General features: G+C 43.2%; 1 protein-coding gene across 5 annotated transcripts in view; it reads left to right on the top strand.

The window, feature by feature from the left end:
* RNF216 (ring finger protein 216) overlaps positions 1-20,077 on the top strand; it is a 115,539-nt gene that overhangs the window by 26,314 nt on the left and 69,148 nt on the right. For all 5 annotated transcript variants that reach the window (XM_070414310.1, XM_070414312.1, XM_070414309.1 and 2 more), the window contains 7 exons: positions 1,839-2,003; positions 5,427-5,541; positions 8,032-8,171; positions 9,673-9,723; positions 11,412-11,549; positions 13,652-13,800; positions 14,310-14,388. In XM_070414310.1, the coding sequence (XP_070270411.1) occupies positions 1,839-2,003; positions 5,427-5,541; positions 8,032-8,171; positions 9,673-9,723; positions 11,412-11,549; positions 13,652-13,800; positions 14,310-14,388 (837 nt within the window). The remainder of the gene's footprint in view (positions 1-1,838; positions 2,004-5,426; positions 5,542-8,031; positions 8,172-9,672; positions 9,724-11,411; positions 11,550-13,651; positions 13,801-14,309; positions 14,389-20,077) is intronic.

Genomic DNA, 20,077 nt, shown 5'->3' with positions numbered 1-20,077 from the left:
ATTCAGTATCTGTTTATAGTTTTTTGTTTGTTTTATCCTCACCCTAAGATATGTTTATTGATTTTAGAGAGGAAGGGGGAGAGAAAGAGAAACATTGATTGATTGCTTCCCATACACACCCCAACCAGGGATTGAACTCACAACCCAGGTACATGCCCTGACTGGGAATCGAACCCACAACCTTTTGGTGAATGGGATGATGCTCAATCCAACTTAGCCACCTGGCCAAGGCTGTTTATGGTTTTTTGTTTATTTATTTATTTATTACTCATTTCAGAGGAAGGGAGAGGGGGAGAGAGAGAAACATCAGTGATGAGAGGGAATCATGGATGGGCTGCCTCCTGCACGCCCCCCACTGGGGATTGAGCCCACAACCTGGGCTTGTGCCCGACCAAGAATCCAACTGCAACCACTGAGCCACATCGGCTGGACTGTTTATTGTTTTGATGTAAGATTGATATTCAATGCATACACCTGTGTAACCAAATCCTGTATCAAAATATAAAGTTTGACTTTATTTCTTTATTTTTTAATATATTTTATTGATTTTTTACAGAGAGGAAGGGAGAGGAATAGAGAGTCAGAAACATCGATGAGAGAGAAACATCTATCAGCTGCCTCCTGCACACCCCCTACTGGGGATATGCCCGCAACCAAGGTACATGCCCTTGACCGGAATCGAACCTGGGACCTTTCAGTCCGCAGGCCGACGCTCTATCCACTGAGCCAAACTGGTTACGGCTAAAGTTTGACTTTTTAAATCCTAATCATTATCACCCTGGCTGGTAGCTCAACTGTTTGAATCATCAGCCTATATTTGATTCCCAGTCAGGACACATACCAAGTTGCAGGTTCATTTCTCTCTCTTAACCTCCCCCTCATCTCCCCTTTCCCTTCCTCTCAAAGCAATAAACATATCCTCCGGTGAAGATTTTTTTAAAAATTCTTGCCTGGGCCTGTGTGTTCAGTGGTTAGAGCGTTGGCCCACGCAACCTAGGGTTGCAGGTTCCATTCCCCGTCAAGGGCACATACCTGGGTTGTAATTTCCCCAGCCTAGTCGAGACATGTGTGGAAGGCAACCAATTGAGGTGACTCTCTCACACTGATGTTTCTCTCTCCTCTTTCTCTCCCTTTCCCCCTCCCTTCTACTCTCTCTAGAATCAATGGAAAAATATCCTCCCATGAGGATTAACAAAAAAATATGTATATATCTTAATCATTATCTTTATTTGTGGCCCAAAGGAGCATTTAAGATAAGTGGTGAAGGAAAACATAGTTTGGAACTGCCTCATTGGGGTCTGTTGCTCCATCTTTCTATTCCCCACAAATTCATTTTTTTTTTTTAAATATATTTTTATTGATTCTTCACAGAGAGGAAGGGAGAAGGACAGAGAGCCAGAAACATCGATGAGAGGGAAACATTGATCAGCTGCCTCCTGCGCATCCCCCACTGGGGATGTGCCCGCAACCAAGGCACATGCCCTTGACCGGAATCGAACCTGGGACCCTTGAGTCCGCAGACCGACGCTCTGTCCACTGAGCCAAACCGGTCAGGGCCACAAATTCTTTTGAGTTACCTTTTTTACATATTTTATAGCAGGAAAAATTTAATTTTCTAAACATTTTGTGGAAAGAAGATGGCTATACTTTTTTACTAGTAGTAAAACTAGTCTCCAGACTCCAGATAGTCATTTAACTTCTCTGAATCACCATTTCTTCATCTCTATTCAGGGCTGGTAACCTCCTTATGAGTAATTATGAATGAGATTGTTCTTTAGTCAGCAATCCTTCAAATGATTTCCTCTGGCCTCTAATGTTGTGCCTCTCTCTCGTTTCAGTTGCCTAAGGTAGACTTCTTTGACTATTCTAAATTGGCTCCTCTTGACCAGCGCTGCTTCATCCAAGCTGCTGACCTCCTGATGGCCGACTTCAAAATGCTCAGCAGCCAGGACATCAAGTGGGCCCTGCATGAGCTCAAAGGACACTATGCAATCACCCGAAAGGTGCTCTACTTCATCTTCCTGGTGGGATCAGGAAGATGACTTCCTGTAATAACCAAGGAAGAGTTCAGCTTGTAGAAATGGGGATGGTTTATGATGGCAAAGGGCTAAGGAGTTTGTCAGGGTGAAGATAAATAGACAAAGGTATTTGCTGATTAGGAAGAACTGAATGAAAAGAAATAATATATTAGAAGCAGGGAAGTTCTGGCTTGACCATAAAGACAAGGGTACTGCATTTTATCTTGGAATGCAGGATGTGTTCCAGTGCTGCTCCTCCCTGATGTGCTTTCTGGCTTAGGGCAGGCCACACAATCCTGTCCCAAGTAGCTTAGCTATCAGGTCCCTGAGGCGGGGTCTGTAAAGAGCCCAGGAACGCAGCACTGCCCTGGGAGTGGTGGTTTGCCTCAGAAGAGAGTTGGCAGTCCGTTGAAAGCGCCCACGGACTCTGGGGCCCTAAATAAGACTCCCCTTGAGGGCCTTTGTCCCAAGCCTTAGAAGAGTGCTGATCACTAGCGGGTAACACAGACATGCCTCATTAGTGACATCTGCACAGCACCTGTTTCGTGGCGGTCAGGACAGAAGAGGGCACCAACAGGTGTTTGGCTTGTTCCTCTTTCTCTCCTCTGCTGCCATGAAATCCATTTCTCCTGCTGAAGTCTTGTTCCCAGCAAACAGTATGCTTTTTTCCAATGGACAAATAAATGTGGAGTTATCTTAATGGTACAAGCACCCACTGCGTCTTAACCTGAAACATGGTGAACCCCAGGTGAACGTGACTTCATGCTGAGTCAGATCCTTCTACCTTTAGATTGCCAAGAAGATCCAGGCAACTGTCAACAAACTCCTGATCGTAGGTTAATTTTAGGTGAATTTATGCTGAAGGGAATACAGAGTTAGTGGTTTCTATTTCTGAATCTCATTCCCCAGGTTAGCTAACTAGGGAATGCCTGTACTGTCATTAAAAAGTGAATGAGCTTCCCTCCGAAAATAGGAACTGCAAGAAAGCTGGGACTCTTATCTTGAGGCCCTGCCGAGCGCTGTACTGCTGCAGTGGGACCTGACACGTTTTCTGAGCTCCCAGGGAGCCCAGAGGAGAAGTGATTGGGGAAGGGGGGTCCTCATTAGTAATGTCCCTGCCAAAGGTTTGATCATCCCACGGCCCACTTGTTACTTGGGTAGGAGGTTGTAGAATTTTGTGGCTGTTTCCCTCATTTATACCTTCCTTAGCCCTTTCCTTATCTTACTGGCCCTTTATATCTTTGATGGTGTCTGCTTATTTTGGTGGATAGTTTGAAACTTTACATGTTATTTAAATGAGAATGATGGCGTGTTGAAGGGAAAGCACTGTTGGCTGAATTCTGGTCAGCTCACTTACAACTTCTCTCCGCTGGTGCAGCTGATGCAGAGTCCTGCCCTGTAGAAAGCGACGTTCAGGTGGACAGGGATGTAAAAGGCTTCCACTTTGTAGTTAGAGCAATAACATGTCTCCCCTGTGTGTGCTGCTCCTCAGGCATGATAGCTAAGAGGACGTATGTTCACTCTGAAGACAATCACATTTGCCTGGATTTCCCCCCCATTTATTATTAATAAACATCAAACACATATTTTAAAAAAGATTATATTATAATAAACCCACGCTTAGCCCATCACTCAGCTTCAGTAATTATCAGCGACTGCCCGATCTTGTTTGATCTCCACCCACTTCCTCCCTCCCAGACTATTTTGAAGCAAATTCCAAGAATCATTTCATTTTCTCTTCAGTCTATAAGTTCTCACTCTCCCCTCCCCAGGCTCCAGTCTCTGTCCTCAGCTTTTATGTCATCAAATGCCCGTTACAGTAGTGTTTTTTTATGATTTTTTTTTATTAATTTCTTAGAGAAATAGGGAGAGAGAGAAAAAAACATCGATGTGAGCGAAACACATCAATGGCTGTGTTTCAGCTGCCTCTGGCATGACCCCCCACCAGGATCAAACCTGAAACCCAGCATGTGCCCTGACCAGGAATCAAACCAGCAACCTTTCAGTGCATGGGATGGTGCCCACCAATTGAGCCACACTGGCCAGGGCCGTTATAGTGTCTTTAGGTCATTCTTTAAAGGAACTTTGGCGGTTTTCACAAATATCCTAAAAATCATACTGGACTGTGTTCTTGATTCTCTCCATTGGAACTAGTACCGCCAGTGGGTATTGATTAGTGAACATGAGCGAGCTGGAGGGAGAGATGCCGGATAATAGTGAAAGGAAAAGTTGTGCTTCAGCGTCTGCTGTTCCTCTGTCCCTGGGAGGTTCTGAGCCTTACTGGCTATTACCCCTTGAGGACACTGGCATCATGGACACAATTCACTTCCTTCCAAAGAGTGTTCCTTCTTTTTGAGGAGATTTTTTAAAAAGATTAAAACAGTACCGTAGTATTATAAAAGAGGAGTATGTCTATGAGAGCACTAGGAAAGAAATGAAGAACGTGGTGTTGAAACAGTCTCAAATAATAGATGTCTTCACTGGAGAACATAGAAAAAGGCTACGGGGCAAGAAAAAGTAGACATGGTGTCTTTGAGGTGTGTAGGTGTGACTTCTAACTAGCAGGTCTTGAAAAGAAGGAATTCTGAACATCTAACTTATCTCGTCTATGTAACTAGACCTTCAGTGGCAAAGACTGTAGCACATTTAAATGCTAATTGGGAAGATCTAAAAAAAAGGGGGAGAAGCCCTGGCTGGTATGTTCAGTGGTTAGAGTCGTCCACACACCATAGGATCATGGGCTCGATTCCCGGTCAAGGGCACATCTGGGTGTGGCTTTATACCCCACCCCCTGGTTGGGGTGTATGTGCAAGGCAGCCAGTCAACGTGTCTCTCTCACATTGATGTTTCTCTCTCTCTCTCTGCCCCCCTCCCTCCACTCTCTCTTAAAGGCAATGGGGAAAAAATATCCTCTGGTGAGAATTAACAAAAAATAATATTAAATAAAAAAGGGAAAAGCGAAAAAGTATGGAAGATGGGATTATCACTGGCATAAGAACTTTGTGCTCCAGGACAAAGGTGAAAGCAACGAAGGAATGTAGGGGAGTGGGCCTGGGAGTGATGACCAGAATGACACCATATAGGGAATGTCTGTGCAATACAACTCCCTAGCCATTTGTTTGTGATTTAACCTGTACTTATTCAAGGACAGTTTGAGCAGTTTCTGTTTACTTACGTTGCCCTTTAATTTGTCAGCAAGCATTTTGGTTCTGCCATTGTAGCAGTTCATCAAAGTCAGAGAAAACAAAAATCATTAAATGCTGCCTGTTATTTTGCCACTAGCTGTTTCTGTAAGCCATGCAGGGGAGAAGCTGAAACTGAGGCAAAATGAAATTTGGGGTTTGCCTGTGTTTCAAGTATTCTCGTGTCCTATTTATAGTGGTAATCTTTCTCTTTCTCAATTTTTAGGCCTTTTCTGATGCCATTAAAAAATGGCAGGAGCTATCACCAGAAACCAGTGGAAAAAGAAAAAAGAGAAAAGAAATGAACCAGTATTCTTACATAGATTTCAAGTTTGAACAAGGTAATGGCAAACTGTGACGCTGCTGTGCAAAACCGTCCCCGTCCCACACACTCTTGCCTCTGAAATTTCCTGCTATGGTTGTAGCTCTTGCCTCTGAAAAGACTTGGAATCTGTCTGTTGCCACTTCGTCTTCTTGATTTTCCTTCTCTGTGTGCACTTCACTAGCTTGTCAGTATCTCTTTGAAAGTTTGGATGTACCACGCTAGACAAAGTATTCCAAGTGAGATCTGCTGTGTAAAGACAGCAGCTGGGATTTTGAGTCTGTACATAAGTCCATACAGCCTAAGAATGTTGTTGCTTTGTGAAATCAGATATGTCCCACTTTTGGCTCACATTAAACTCTTGTCGCCCTAATCGGCTTGGCTCAGTGGATAGAGCGTCAGCCTGTGGACTCAAGGGTCCCAGGTTTGATTCCGGTCAAGGGCATGTACCTTGGTTACGGGCACATCCCCAGTAGGGGGTGTGCAAGAGGCAGCTGATCGATGTTTCTCTCTCATCGATGTTTCTAACTCTCTATCCCTCTCCCTTCCTCTCTATAAAAAATCAATAAAATATATTAAAAATAAAATATAAAAAAATAAACTCTTGTCTGTTCACCCACCTTACTTTTAAAAAAGTCTCTCAGTTTTGATGCATCTGACATTTTTCCCTGTTAACTTCATTTTAGCCCCTTGTTTCAGATATATCCCTTTTAATTTTAGATTCCGGTTCTTATATTGCACTTATTAGATCATCTTTAAGGACATTGGAAGTTAGAAATAGAAAATACACTTGATATACATTAGTAGTTTAATATTTATAACTTAGAGATACATTTAACTTTTGTTTTTAACTTTCACCTTAGGATATATTTTTATTGATTGGAGAAGGGAAAGGAGAGGGAGGGAGGGAGGGAGAGAGAGAGAGAGAGAGAGAGAGAGACATTGATGTGAGAGAAACATCGATGAGTTGCCTCCCACATGCACCCTGACTGGGGATCTAACCCACAACCTGGGTATGTACCCTGACTGGGAATCAAACCAGGGACCTTTCAGTGCTCAGGACAATGCTCAACCAAATGAGCCAAACTGTCGAGGGCATAAAAATAATTTTTAGTATGCACCAAAACCAAGTGGAGTATATTCCAGAACTGCAAGGTTGGTTCATTATTCACAAACAAATCAGTACAATACACTATTTAATAGACTAAAGAAAAATCACCTGGTTGTATCAGTTGATGTAGAAAAGGCATTTAACAATATTTAACACCTATTCATGATTAAAACTCTCAGAAAGTTAGGAATTAAGAGCTTTCTCAGCTTACTAATGTCTACAATAAAATCTCTTCCTAGTATCAGACTTAATGGTGGGTGAATCCTTCTCCCCCACCTCTGAGATTGGGAGCGAGGAAAGGATGTCCTGCCCGGCTGGCATGGCTCAATGGTTGAGCATCGACCTATGAACCAGGAGGTCACGATTCGATTCTCAGTCAGGGCTCAATCCCCAGTGTGGGGCGTGCAGGAGGCAGCCAATCAGTGATTCTCTCTCATTGATGTTTCTATCTCTCTCCCCCCTCCCTGCCTCTCTAAAATCAATACAAATATAGTTAAAAAAAAGAATGTCCTATTCATTGCTATTCAACATAGTCCTGGAAGTTCTAGCCCATGCTAGAAAATGTATCTGGATCCTGATATAGTTAAATATTGATAAAATCAAAAGATTTACTATGAACAGGTTTTTGTGAGTAAATAGAAAATCTGGATGCAATAGACAATTTTCTATAAAATGAAAATTACCAATCAACAGAAGAAATAGAAAACCTGAACAGACCAATTTTATATTATGTAATATTTTATCATTCTATTGTGTTTTATTCTGTTATTTATTGTGAATATAGGTCTTGTTTTTTCAGCTTTTGTATTTGAAATCTTCAAGATAAAAAGTTTAAAAACATACATAAAACGCATGTGCGTGCACCTACCAGAATGGCTAAAATTGAACACTGATGATACCAGGTGTGGATGTGGGTGTGGAATGACTGGGACTCGCTGACATCGCTGATGGGGGGCAAGTGTAGATTGGAAGAATGACATTGGGAAACGGGCACAGTTTTCCAAGCTGATCCAGCAATTCCATTCCTTCCCGTGTGCTTGACTGAATTGTAGACATATGTTCAATAGCCCAATTTATACTAACCCTAAACTGTAAACCCACCTGTCCTCAGAAGTAAAATGGATAATAAACTGGTATATTCACACAGCACAAAACTGTTGGGATAGGAGAGGTGCTCCAATTGGAGTATAAAAAGGGGGAAAAGACGGAAGTCAAAAAGTGCATGTAGGTTAGGGGATGGACTAGAGCTCAGTTTCCCCAAATGGTGGCGCGTGCAGGAGAGGAACGAAACGTACTTCTAGAAAGTAGGTGGGGCCCAGGCCACAGAAGACTAGAATGGCTGGCCTGTATTCCTAGCAAACAGTTGTCTGCATGATTTTGCATTGTCTTATCTTGTAGGTGACATAAAAATAGAAAAAAGAATGTTCTTTCTGGAAAATAAGCGGCGGCATTGTAGGTCCTATGACCGGCGTTCCCTCCATCCAGCTGTGCAGCAAGAGCAGGAGTTCTATGAACAGAAAGTCAAAGAGATGGCAGAGGTAGGAAGATGTGCATGGAGTGTGTTTCTGGGATTCTGGTTTGCTTTTAGGGCTAGCATAAAACTATCTTTTAAGATTTGCCTTTCTTTTGTGTGATTGATTTGAATAAATTAAGTTTCTAAAAGGAAAACTGGGTTTTGTAATAATACTAAAGTTCACAGTTTCATAACTCAGATTTATGGCAGAGAATTTTAATTGGAGCTTAGCACACATTTGTGTTTGACCTCCCTCGGTCCCTAATGGTGGAGAGAAACCAGAGAAAGATGCCATTGAGCTCTTTAATTCTTCCAAATATCCATCATATGCCAGTCAACAAGAATATGTATCTTGGCCAGAACCGGTTTGGCTCAGTGGATAGAGCGTCGGCCTGCAGACTGAAGGGTCCCGGGTTCGATTCCGGTCAAGGGCATGTACCTGGGTTGCGGGCACATCCCCAGTAGGAGGTGTGCAGGAGGCAGCTGATCGATGTTTCTCTCCCATCGATGTTTCTAACTCTCTATCTCTCTCCCTTCCTCTCTGTAAAAAATCAATAAAATATATTTAAAAAAAAAAAAAAAAGAATATGTATCTTGGTTGTTTAATACGTATTGTCTAGACCAGCAGCTCTGAAAGTATGACCCATGGATCCCCCTGACTTCCCCAAGGCTCTTGTTTTAATAATTGATTTTTTTTGAGAGAGAGAGAGAGGGAGAGGAAGAAACATGGATTGGCTGCCTCCAGCATGCACCCTGACCAGGCATCCAACTTGGAACCTGGGAATGTGCCCTGACTGGGAATCAAACCGGCAACCTCTTGGCGCACAGGACAATGCTCAGTCCATTGAGCCACACCAGCCAGAGCCCCAAGACTTTTTAGGGGTCTGCAAGGTCAGATCTCTTGTGATAATAAGACATGATTTACCTTTTCACCGTGTTGAATTTATACTAATAAAACAAAAGCAATGGTGCCTTAGGATGAGTCAGGCCAGTGGTACCAGATTATATCATAGTCATCATTTTCTTCAGCATGCACACATGTTTTCAAAAAGGCTCTGTCACCTAATGACCGGTGGACAGGTAGCTCTGTGACAGATGGATCAAGACGACTTCTCAAAAATTCTAATTTCTGCTTTAGATTGAGAATTTTATCATTGGTCACAAATAATCACTTCATTCCCTTTGAGAAAATGTTTGCCAAATACCTAATTTTGCATTATCACAGTTTTTTCTGTCAATCATTTTAAAGTACCTAATTCAGCAGCTTGCCATTCAGTAGCACAAGGGCTTCGCTTGAGGCGACCATAGGGTGCAGCAAAAGCACTTTGCACATTTTCGCCACTTTGTCAGAGTATTGCAAAATGTTTTTGGGGGTCAAAATGTGATAAAACAAATTTTAAACTGGTAAACTATGTAACTGAAAAGATGACTATTAATAATAACTCATGTCTATGGCAATGAATTCTAAATGGTTTGTGGCATCTTTACTAAATTTTTATCTGCATGTCTGGAATTTTGTTCCTCAGCATGAAGACTTTTTGCTTGCTCTGCAGATGAATGAAGAACAGTATCAAAAGGTATTTTGAAAACTCACTTAATTCATTTATTCTGGTATTTTTAATGGGCTGTTTTCTCTTATCACATGTCCTCAGCATTTTGATGGCACATTGGCTCCCGGATAATCTCCTGTTGATCTGCTGAGTTTGTAACCATGTTATAGTCAGACACTTGAAACATTATTGTTGCTCTTAATACCAGACTGGATGAGAATTGAAGGGAAGATGATAGAAATGTTCCTGTTAAGGAACACTGCCTAGAAGCTGTTGGAATGAACTCTTAGAGGAAAATTTAGTACTCACGTAATGCTTAGAGTTAGAGGCAGAGATCTGTATGACCTGAGGGCCAGATGGCTTTTGTACTCTTAGCTGCTCTTCACATAGCGACCTTTTCTTATAATGCATGGTAGGAATTGTGATTGCTGCCGTAGTTAGCTTTGGTGGTTCCTTAAGATAAAGTTTGGGTTGGGATGTGATCTTCTAACACAGTGGTCGGCAAACTCATTAGTCAACAGAGCCAAATATCAACAGTACAACGATTGAAATTTCTTTTGAGAGCCAAATTTTTTAAACTTAAACTATATAGGTAGGTACATTGTCATTAACATAATTAGGGTACTCCTAAGGCTTAGGAGGAGCCACACTCAAGGGGCCAAAGAGCCGCATGTGGCTCTCGAGCTGCACTTTGCCGACCACGGTTCTAACACAACTATCTTATAACAAGAAGAGAAAATCCAACTTTAAAAAAATACTTTTTTTTAAAATTGATTTCAGAGAGGAAGGGAGAGGGAAGGAGCAATAGAAACATCACTGATTGGCTGCCTCCTGCACACCCCAGACTGGGGACTGAGCCCACAACCTGGGCATGTGCCCTGACCGGAAATCGAACCTCCTGGCTCATAGGTTGACACTCAACCAATAAGCCACACCAGCCAGGCGAGAAAATCCAACTTTTGAAGCTTTTTAGCTAATATCGGTCATGCCACTTGTCCCTGACTCTTATAATCGTATTAGCAATATAATCTGATTGCAGAGGGTATAGTTCTGCTAGCACCTTAGAATTCATGAATATAACGTTAAACAAAGGATGACGCCAAAAAAGTGAAAATCTCACTCTCTTTAACTGTCTATAATAATAAAAGCATGATATGCTAATTAGACCGGACAGCCAAACGACCTTCCGGACAACCTTCTGGACAAAGCCGTGGTGGCGGGGGCTGAAGCAGAGGTGGTTAGGGGCGATCAGGCGATCAGGCAGTCAGGCCAGTGGTTAAGGGTGATCAGGCAGGCCAGTGGTTAAGGGTGATCAGGCAGGCCAGTGGTTAAGGGTGATCAGGCAGGCAGAAGTGGTTAGGGGCAATCAGGCAGGCAGGCAAGTGAGCGGTTAGGAGCCAGCGGTTCCCGATTGCGAGAGGGATGTCCAACTGCTGGTTTAGGCCCTATCCCGGAATCAGGCCTACACTGGCATCCCCCGAGGGGTCCTGGATTGCGAGAGGGCTTCTAGTGTATTAATATTTATGCTGCAAAAAAAAAAAAAAATGTACTGCCATCTCAAGCTACCTTTATACAGCAGAAAACACCTCATGGTTGTTTTATGGCTTCTAGGGGTTGCTCTTTCCCTCTGGGTGCATGTGGGTGGGGGAATATGAAACCTGTTGTCCCTATACTTGAATGTGGGGAATTTCATGTATGTTTGTGACGGCCTGCAGGATGGCCAGCTGATTGAGTGCCGCTGCTGCTATGGGGAATTTCCATTTGAGGAGCTGACTCAGTGTGCAGATGCTCACTTGTTCTGCAAAGAGTGTCTCATCAGATATGCCCAGGAGGCCGTCTTTGGATCTGGAAAGGTAAGAACTGTGGATTGCGCCCACAGATAAGAAACATTCACAGAGTCTGAGGAGACCACATTTATAGACAAGTGTAAATACCTCGTGGAAGTGCCTTTTCTGGAGGGAGGTGGGACGCTGCCAAGGCATATGAATGTGTGTGATTCCTAGACAGTCCCTGATATCTGTGATTATGTTGGTTCTAAGCACAGCTGGTATCTTTTCAGGGAGTGGAGTTCTTACATGCCATGGGAGGACCTGCTTCTTCCCTCATCCTCCTGTTCATAAGAAAAATGAAGGATGAGCCCTAGCTGGTTTGGCTCAGTGGCTAAAGCATCAGCCTGCAGACTGAAAGGTCCTAGGTTCAGTTCCGGTCTAGGGCACATGCCTGGGTTGTGGGCTCGATCCCCACTGTGATGCGTGCAGAAGACAGCCAATCAATGATTCTCTCTCATCATTGATATTTCTATCTCTCTCCCTCTCCCTTCCTCTCTGAAATCAATAAAAAATATAAAAAGAAAAATGAAGGACGAAATAAAAAAGAGAATTTTGCAGCCTGTTTGAATATATGAGTGCAAATTAGTAATTTTAACTGATCTTTTTTTAAGGACTTTATAGTTGTACTAGAGGCCCAATGCAAGAAATTCGTGCACTGGTGGGTCCCTAGGCCTGGCCAGAGATCAGGGCCGATCGGGGCCTTCCTTTGTTCTGTGCCAGCCCCTGGTGGTCAGTGCACGTCATAGCAAGCGGTCAAACTCCTGGTCAGTCAAACTCCCAAGGGAATAATTTGCATATTAGCCTTTTATTATATAGGATTACAATTAGTAACTATTTTGTACAAGACCACATTTCTCTTACCAGAGTCAGTTTCTCTTGACACTAGAATAGTAATACGGCAAGGAGTTTTGTTTTGCCTGGATGAATACTTTAAAACCAAAGTTGATTTTCCTAAACACCCAACCAATAATCAAATCACTCATCAATTATTCTAAAGTCACTTATGGTTTAGTGAAGGACTGAGTAATAATAATAAGCAGAGTGGTTGTGACTGGTGAAATAATGTCCCCATCCCCCAGATATGTCCACCTCCTTATCCCCAGAACCTGTGCATATGCTACCTTCTATGGCAAAGGGAAATTGAGGTTGCTAATCGGAGCACCTCAAAATAGGGAGATTGTCCTGGATTATTCAGGTGGGCCCACTATCATTACAAGGGTTCTTAAAAATGGACAAGAGCAGCAAAATTGGTCCAAGTGCTGTGGTGTGAGGGCTCAACCTGCTGTAAGTGACTTTGAAGATGAAGTCCAGAGCCCTCTGGTCCAGCTGTTCCAGAGACTGTTCTTTCTCCTGGAAGAGTTTAGTCACCTGACAACATCTGAAGGAGTAGGAACTGGGGGCTTTGCAAACAATCCTCCAGTTTTTAGTTTATATTCCTGTCGGTTCCCTCCCCTCCTACCACTCACATCTGTCTTCCAAGATGTGTAGACAGACATCCAGCCTTCGCAGAGGGAACCAGCTTGCTGCTCACGGGTATCTCCTTTCAGACACTACGCTGTGACCTTCCCTCCAGTCTGCTAAGCCTTTGACCCTTCCTCATCCCCTTTCCATCGTCTTGCACTGTGGTTTGGGCTGATAGAGTCTTTTGGGAAAATCAAATATGGACTTTGTGGGGGTTTTTTGTTTGTTTGTTTGTTTGTTTTAAATATATTTTATTGGTTTTTTACAGAGAGGAAGGGAGAGGGAGAGGGATAGACAGTTAGAAACATCAATGAGAGAGAAACATAGATTCAGCTGCCTTTTGCACGCCCCCTCCTGGGGATGTGCCCGCAACCCAGGTACTTGCTCTTGACCGGAATTGAACCTGGGACCCTTCAGTCCGCAGGCCGACGCTCTATCCACTGAGCCATACCGGTTAGGGCTGGACTTTGTGTTTTTGTTTCATGGTTTCCTTGTTGTTTGGAGTGTGGTTTCTCAGAAGACAGAGCGATTATAATCTCAGAATCTGTGTTCTTAATCACGATTTATTTGCTTATGATGCATGTAACTACTGAGACTTTTCGTTTTTTGAAACCTTGGTTAAATTTTCTTTTTTCTCTCTCTGCCTCCTGACCTCCTCATTCTAGTCAGAGCTTAGCTGCATGGAAGGCAGCTGCACATGTTCCTTCCCAACCAGCGAGCTGGAGAAGGTGCTACCCCAGACCATCCTGTGTAAATACTATGAGCGGAAGGCCGAAGAAGAGGTCACTGCAGCCTATGCTGATGAGCTGGTCAGGTGAGTGTCAGAGTCGGGAAGTGTCGTCTGTCAACTCATTCTCCACTACGAGAGCTGCCTGAGCACTGTCATCAGGTGATGAAAATCCTGTAACAAAGCTATGGCTTCCATTTTTTCTGGCATTTCTTGCTAAGCAATAAAAGAATAATTTTATTAATGGAAAAAAATCTGCACTTCAGATTTTTGCCTACATCCCTTGGCTTCTCTTAATCATATGGCTTATAGGTACAACATTGTACATGGGGCTGGAGGAAAGGTCACAGGTGTGAGGCGTTCTCCAAAACGTATGTTTATTGGATGGTTTGCACTGACTGAGGCAGGACCCAGAATGGCCCCTGTGTTTTCTGGTAAGAGCCAGCACAAAGGCAAGCCTCAGTCCATGTTTTAATGACAAGGAGTGAAAGGAGATGTGGCCGAGAGCTGAAAAGTCCATCGTCGTATGAACAGTTACATGGAGCCACATCAGGGTTTGCTATTCTGAGTGACATTCCTCTGCTGTTGGACTCCAGGTGCCCCTCCTGCAGCTTTCCTGCTCTGTTGGACAGTGACGTGAAGAGGTTCAGCTGTCCCAATCCTCGCTGCCGAAAGGTAGGGGGGCAAATTTTTTTCTACATTTATATTTGAATTAAGGTATGAGCTACCCTAATGGCACGCATATCTACTGGTTATCTGTGTGCTGACCTGTGAGAAGGATTTGAGTGCTCTTTTTTGTGTGTGTGAAAGCAAATGAAAATCAGTACTTTGTGAATGGTGGTTGACATGGTTTCAGAGATGGTGGCATTGCAGTCACAGGGTTCTGGATCTCTGTTTTATGCCATCTTCCTGTGTTGTAATGTGAGATGTGAAGAGTTTTGTGTTTCTTCCACAGCACCAGCATTATTCTTGGTTTCTCTTTTCACCACCCTATTGTGCTGAAATAGTTTAATACTCTGCCATTTTCAAAGTCCTAACCTCACTTCTTTGATTAAAGAGCTGGGCATCTTGGTGGCATATATCATGTCTGGTATATTATTCACTCAGCTGTTCTCATAACTGATTGTGTTGGGTGAGACCAAAACTATTCAGTCACCTCACTGTTGAAAATCTTCTCTTTAACCAGACTCTTATTCTGTGTACTAAGAATGTCTTAAAATTTGTGAGCTATCACTTAGAGTTGTTGTTTTTCTTGATTTTTATTAATTAATTAATTAAATTATTTGTGTGTGTGTATATATACACACACATATATTTATTTATTTCAGAGAGGAAAGGAGAGGGAGAGAGAGATAGGAACCTCAATGATGAGATAGAATCATTGGTCGGCTGCCACCTGCACGCCCCACAGCAGGGATTGAGCCCGCAACCCTGGGCATGTGCCATGACCAGGAATTGAACGTTGTTCATAGGTCGACGCTCAAACACTGAGCCACACCTGGCTGTTTTTCTTGATTTTTAAAGAGACAGAGGGAGAGGGGGAGAGAAATATCAGTTTGTTGTTCTACTTATTTATGGATTCATTGGTTGTTTCTTGTAAGTGCCTAGACCGGAGATCAAACCCACAACCTTGGCATATCAGGACAATATGCTAACCAACTGAGCTAGCCAGCCATTTCAATGAGCATATGCCTGGGTTTTGGGCTCGATCCCCAGTAGGGGGCCTGCAGGAGGCAGCTGATCATGATGTTTCTCTCATCGATGTTTCTATCTATCCCTCTCCCTTCCTCTCTCTTAAAAAAACAAAATCAATAAAAACATTTTTATAAACAAAAACAGATTTTGAAAAGAATTTGCACTTCCATATTCATTGCAGCATTATTCACAATAAGCAAGATAATGGAAACAGTCTAAATGTCTATCAGTGAATGAATGGATAAAGAAAATGTAGTCTATCCATACAATAGAATATTATTCAGCATTTAAAAAAGAAGGAAATTCTGACACATGCAACAACATGGATGAACTTTGAATACATTATGCTGAGATAAGTCAGTCACAAAAAGACAAATACTGTATGATTACACTTTCAGGTTGTATCTAAAGTAGTCACTCATAGAAGCAGAAAGTAGCAAGTGGTTGCTAGGAGCTGGGGGAGGGGGAAATAGAAAGTTTTCATGCAGTGGGTGTGGAATGTTAGTTATGCAAGATTTGAAAGTTCCAAAGATCTTGCCTGGCCAGCGTGGCTCCGTGGTTGAGCATTGACCTATGAACCAGTAGGTCACAGTTCGATTCCAGGTCATGACATATGCCTGGGTTTCGGGCTCAATCCCCATTGTGGGGGGTGCAGGAGGCAGCTGATCAATAATTCTCTCTCGTCGTTGATGTTTCTATCTCTCCCTCTCCTTTCCTCTGAAATGAATAAAAATATATTTTAAAAAATATCTGTATAACTATGTTCATATAGTTACCAATACTTCACTGTGCACTTAAAAATGTATTAATAGGGTAGATTTTATGTTATTTGTCTCTTACCACAATTTTTTAAAAAAAGGAGCGTATGGTTCACTGTCTCCTTTCCTTCTGCCAGGATAGACTTGTAGAAATGTCTTTGTTTTGAGGTTTGAGTTTGTTCCCAACAGCATCGCCTGGTACATTCTGAGTAATGCAGAGGATGAGAACCAACACTAATGCGGGGGGTGGGGGGGGGGGGTGTGGAGAAAAGGAGCAGATTTGAAAGGTAAGAGGGAGACAGGGTTAGAAGGAAATACTCTGACTGGAGGGTGGGGAGAAGTCCAGATGAGTCCCGAGGTTTGGGCTACTAAGTGGATGATGGCGCTGTTCACTCAAAATTGGAAATAGAATAGAAATAAAGATCCCAGGAGAGAAGATCAATTCTGTTTTGGACATGTTGTGTTTTGAGGATATGCATATGTTTTCCAATGGCTGGTACATAGTAGGTGCTTTATTATTTGGTAAGTGTTAGGTCGCTGAAGGAGGAACGCACGTGGCCAGAGTGGTGAGGGATCATCCGCACACCAGATGGCTGAGCCTGGATGGCTCCAGTACCCAATGACGGGAGTCAGTGGCTTTTAAAGGATTTTTGGCGGGCCTATTCTGGGCGGAGACTTCTTTATGCTTACCCGGAGGGGAGGTCATGGAATGTGGTCACCACAAGTGAAATGTAGTCTCTGCAAAGGGAATGTCCTTAGTGAAATGACCTGAAAAGCCAGTTCCCAGGGGAGGGGTAGTAAGTGACTAGGCTCAGGAACACAGGAGGAGAGACCAAGGCTGGGGGAAGATTTTGCAGTTTGGAGTAAAAAGCATTGAAAGGGGGCAGAGAGGACTAGGAAGCAGCAGGGAGCTGGGGAAGCAGAGGGGATGGAGCTGGGGCCAGCTAGGAATTAGAGAACAGCTGGTAGCATTTTAATTAGAATCTTACCAAATTTATAGAGTTTAAGGAAACTATTACCTTAAAAATATCGAGTCTTGCTATCTAAGTTTAAAGTATGTCTTTACATTTATTCAAATATTATGTTTCTCAGTAATGTTTTACATCATTAAGGCGTTGTCCATTACAGTATGCTTCAGAACGTGACCCTTGCCTGTGGATAATGCCGTTCACGCTCTAGACTTGTTTTCTACTGTTAGGGGAAGGTCTTCTAGTGTATGGCCCACCATGGAAAATAAAGTGAAAATCATGTCTTATGGGAACCTGAGGCAGTGACAGCAGGTTGCAGAGAAGTTTCCACCCTGTCCTTTGAATGGGGAGAGCTTGTATTGACAACCGAGGTCCAACCTTATTATGAGCTATGGAAAGAGTTGCCACTAGGTGGCACTGATGCTCCGTGAGGAAAGGTTTTTCTCTTGGGCATTTTAAAATGTGTGTGTCAGTAAAAGATTGTCTTGTAAGCAGCATTTACAGAATTCTTTTAGGCTTAATACCAAATCAAACCACTACATGCATTCAGAATGTAATGTCAAAGATGTCAGTGTTGTTCAGCCAGACTTTCCTTATGACAGCCTTTCTCTCAGTTAGGTGGCTAAACCAACCGTTCATCCTGAACTAATTTTGCTCCATGTGAGACTAAGGGCATCAGCTTCCTCACTGTAGTGATTTTGCCAGTAATCTAAACTCCAGTTCGATTTCCAGGAACTTGTCACTCTGAGATGAGGCGCTTATATTAATACAGTCTCTGGAGGAGGGCTCAAGTGCCTGCAATCATTCCCCTGAAATTCCTGAAGAATAAGACACTATCTCTGATGAAATGAGGAAAGAGTCTTTGTGTCACTGATGTTTTGGAATTCTATGTCACAGCCCTCAGTGCCCACCCGCCCTGTTTTTTCTGATAAAGGATTCATCAGTTTGTTTTCAGCGTGTTGCTCTTAGGAATGTGTTGGGTGTGGGACTGCAGTGTTAGAGAAAAGGAAATTTGAAAGCAGTGCTTCTGGAATATTTATTCTTAGGGTCAGAAATCTCCCTGTTGAGTCTTTTCTATTTTTCCAGAACCATAACTTTGCTTCATAAGAAAGTAGAGCTTTCCAGAAAGGTAGCCAGGGCCACCAGGTGGAAGTTTAAGAGTACTCCTGAGGCGAGGCAAGGGCTGAAGAAGAGAGGCCATCAGGTGGTGAGACCTGAATGAGAGTAACTGAAGAACACTGAGTTCCAAGTCTTGTAGGGGAGCCTGAGAAAGTGAAGGTGTAACCACTCATCTCTTCTGGGTGTGCTTTTGTTTGTTTTTAATGTATCTTTCTCACCCACCAACTCTCTTCCCTGCTCATCTTTTCACACCCTTTCTAGGCTCCTTGCTATCCTATGTAGCTTTCAGTGTTTTTGATGCCACGGAAATGAAATCTAACTGAAATTCACATCTGCAGTGAACCAGTGTGTTGCTTTATAAAACCAGGCATCTGCAACCGCTCAGTAGCTGGACGGCTGCGTGAAAAGAATGTAAATGAGGCGGGACCAGCTGTCCTTGTCAGGGCGGCTCCAGCTGTGACTGTGGACGGCTGGCACTGGTTAGCAGCACTATGATTTGAGGCCCAGCCAGTCAGCTGACTCCTGTGCGGAGCACAGGACTTGACATTGATCTAGATACGAATGAATCTGGATCCTCTTGTTCCACTGTCAGGGAAGACCTTTATTCAGGAAGTAACGTTGACAAGAACTAAATGTCTAGGTAACAAAGGGAGTTTTAAGTCCCCAATGGAGGACTCATTTATTTGCTGGTGTGGAAGTCCATGGTACGCAATGCAAGTCCACAAAAGAAGTGGGGGAGGGGTCCTTCTCTGACCTTCAGCCTGCCCTGTTTCTCTCCTGCTCGGAGGTGCTTCCTTCAGAGCGTGAGGGTTTGGGCTGAACAGCTTAAGACCTCAGGCCGCAGTGATATTCATGAGTGCCTTGCAGAGCCCTTCCCTGTGAAGTGTACACTGAAGTGTGACATCAGGTGATGGTAAACTGGGGGGCTAAAACCCGAAGGGAGACCTCTCTACCCCAATGTAATTCCAGAGTGGATCCCAAACCCCATCCCTGTGAGCCACCCTCCCATCAAGCACTGAGTAGAGCTGGCATCAGAGCAGTGAGGTTTCAGTATTTTTGTCTGTTTCCATTCTTTAAAATTCCCCGTAGCAAACAGCATAGTGAATCTGTTCATCATAGGCCTTCTGAGTTCTTGAGAGATTTGGGCTGATAATCAATCACACATGCTCCCTAACTTGGCATTTCACATCAAGCACTATGATGAGAGAACCTGGTTCTTCCAGTGGGGGTGTATTTGTGAGTTTCCGAGAAGGATAAAAGCAACAAACACAAATACTGCTTACCTCTCTCCTCACCCTACCTTTCCAATAAAAGCCAAATAGATACCTTATCTGCTGCTGTTTGCAGTGCTTATTTTATTTTTTATTTATTTATTTTTTAAATATATTTTATTGGTTTTTTACAGAGAGGAAGGGAGAGGGATAGAGAGTTAGAAACATCGATCAGCTGCCTCCTCTACCCCCCTACTGGGGATGTGCCCGAAACCAAGGTACATGCCCTTGCCTGGAATCGAACCTGGGACCCGTGAGTCCGCAGGCCAATGCTCTATCCACTGAGCCAAACCGGTTAGGGCATGCAGTGCTTATTTTAAAAGGAGATAAACATCTACCCAAAATAGGGAAAGGTGAAAATGTACATCTGTTAAACTAAAATGCCAATCTGGATAAAACATTTGTTTTTGTTTCCGATCAGCCCCACAGAAATAGTTTTTATTCCTATATTTCATCCTCTTTATTCCTTGATTTGGGCATTGAATGGTGAAAATAGCTGCCTCTCCCTCCGGGCCGGCCTCGGAAGAGGCCAGGGGACTGATGTGAGGGCTCA

This window comes from Myotis yumanensis, unplaced genomic scaffold, assembly GCF_028538775.1.
Source record: "Myotis yumanensis isolate MYYU_CA2020_CCGP unplaced genomic scaffold, mMyoYum1.0.hap1 SCAF_5, whole genome shotgun sequence".
NCBI classification, from domain to species: Eukaryota; Metazoa; Chordata; class Mammalia; order Chiroptera; family Vespertilionidae; genus Myotis; species Myotis yumanensis.
The sequence above is the reverse complement of the archived record's forward strand: the minus strand, read 5'-3'. Positions and strand labels throughout refer to the sequence as shown.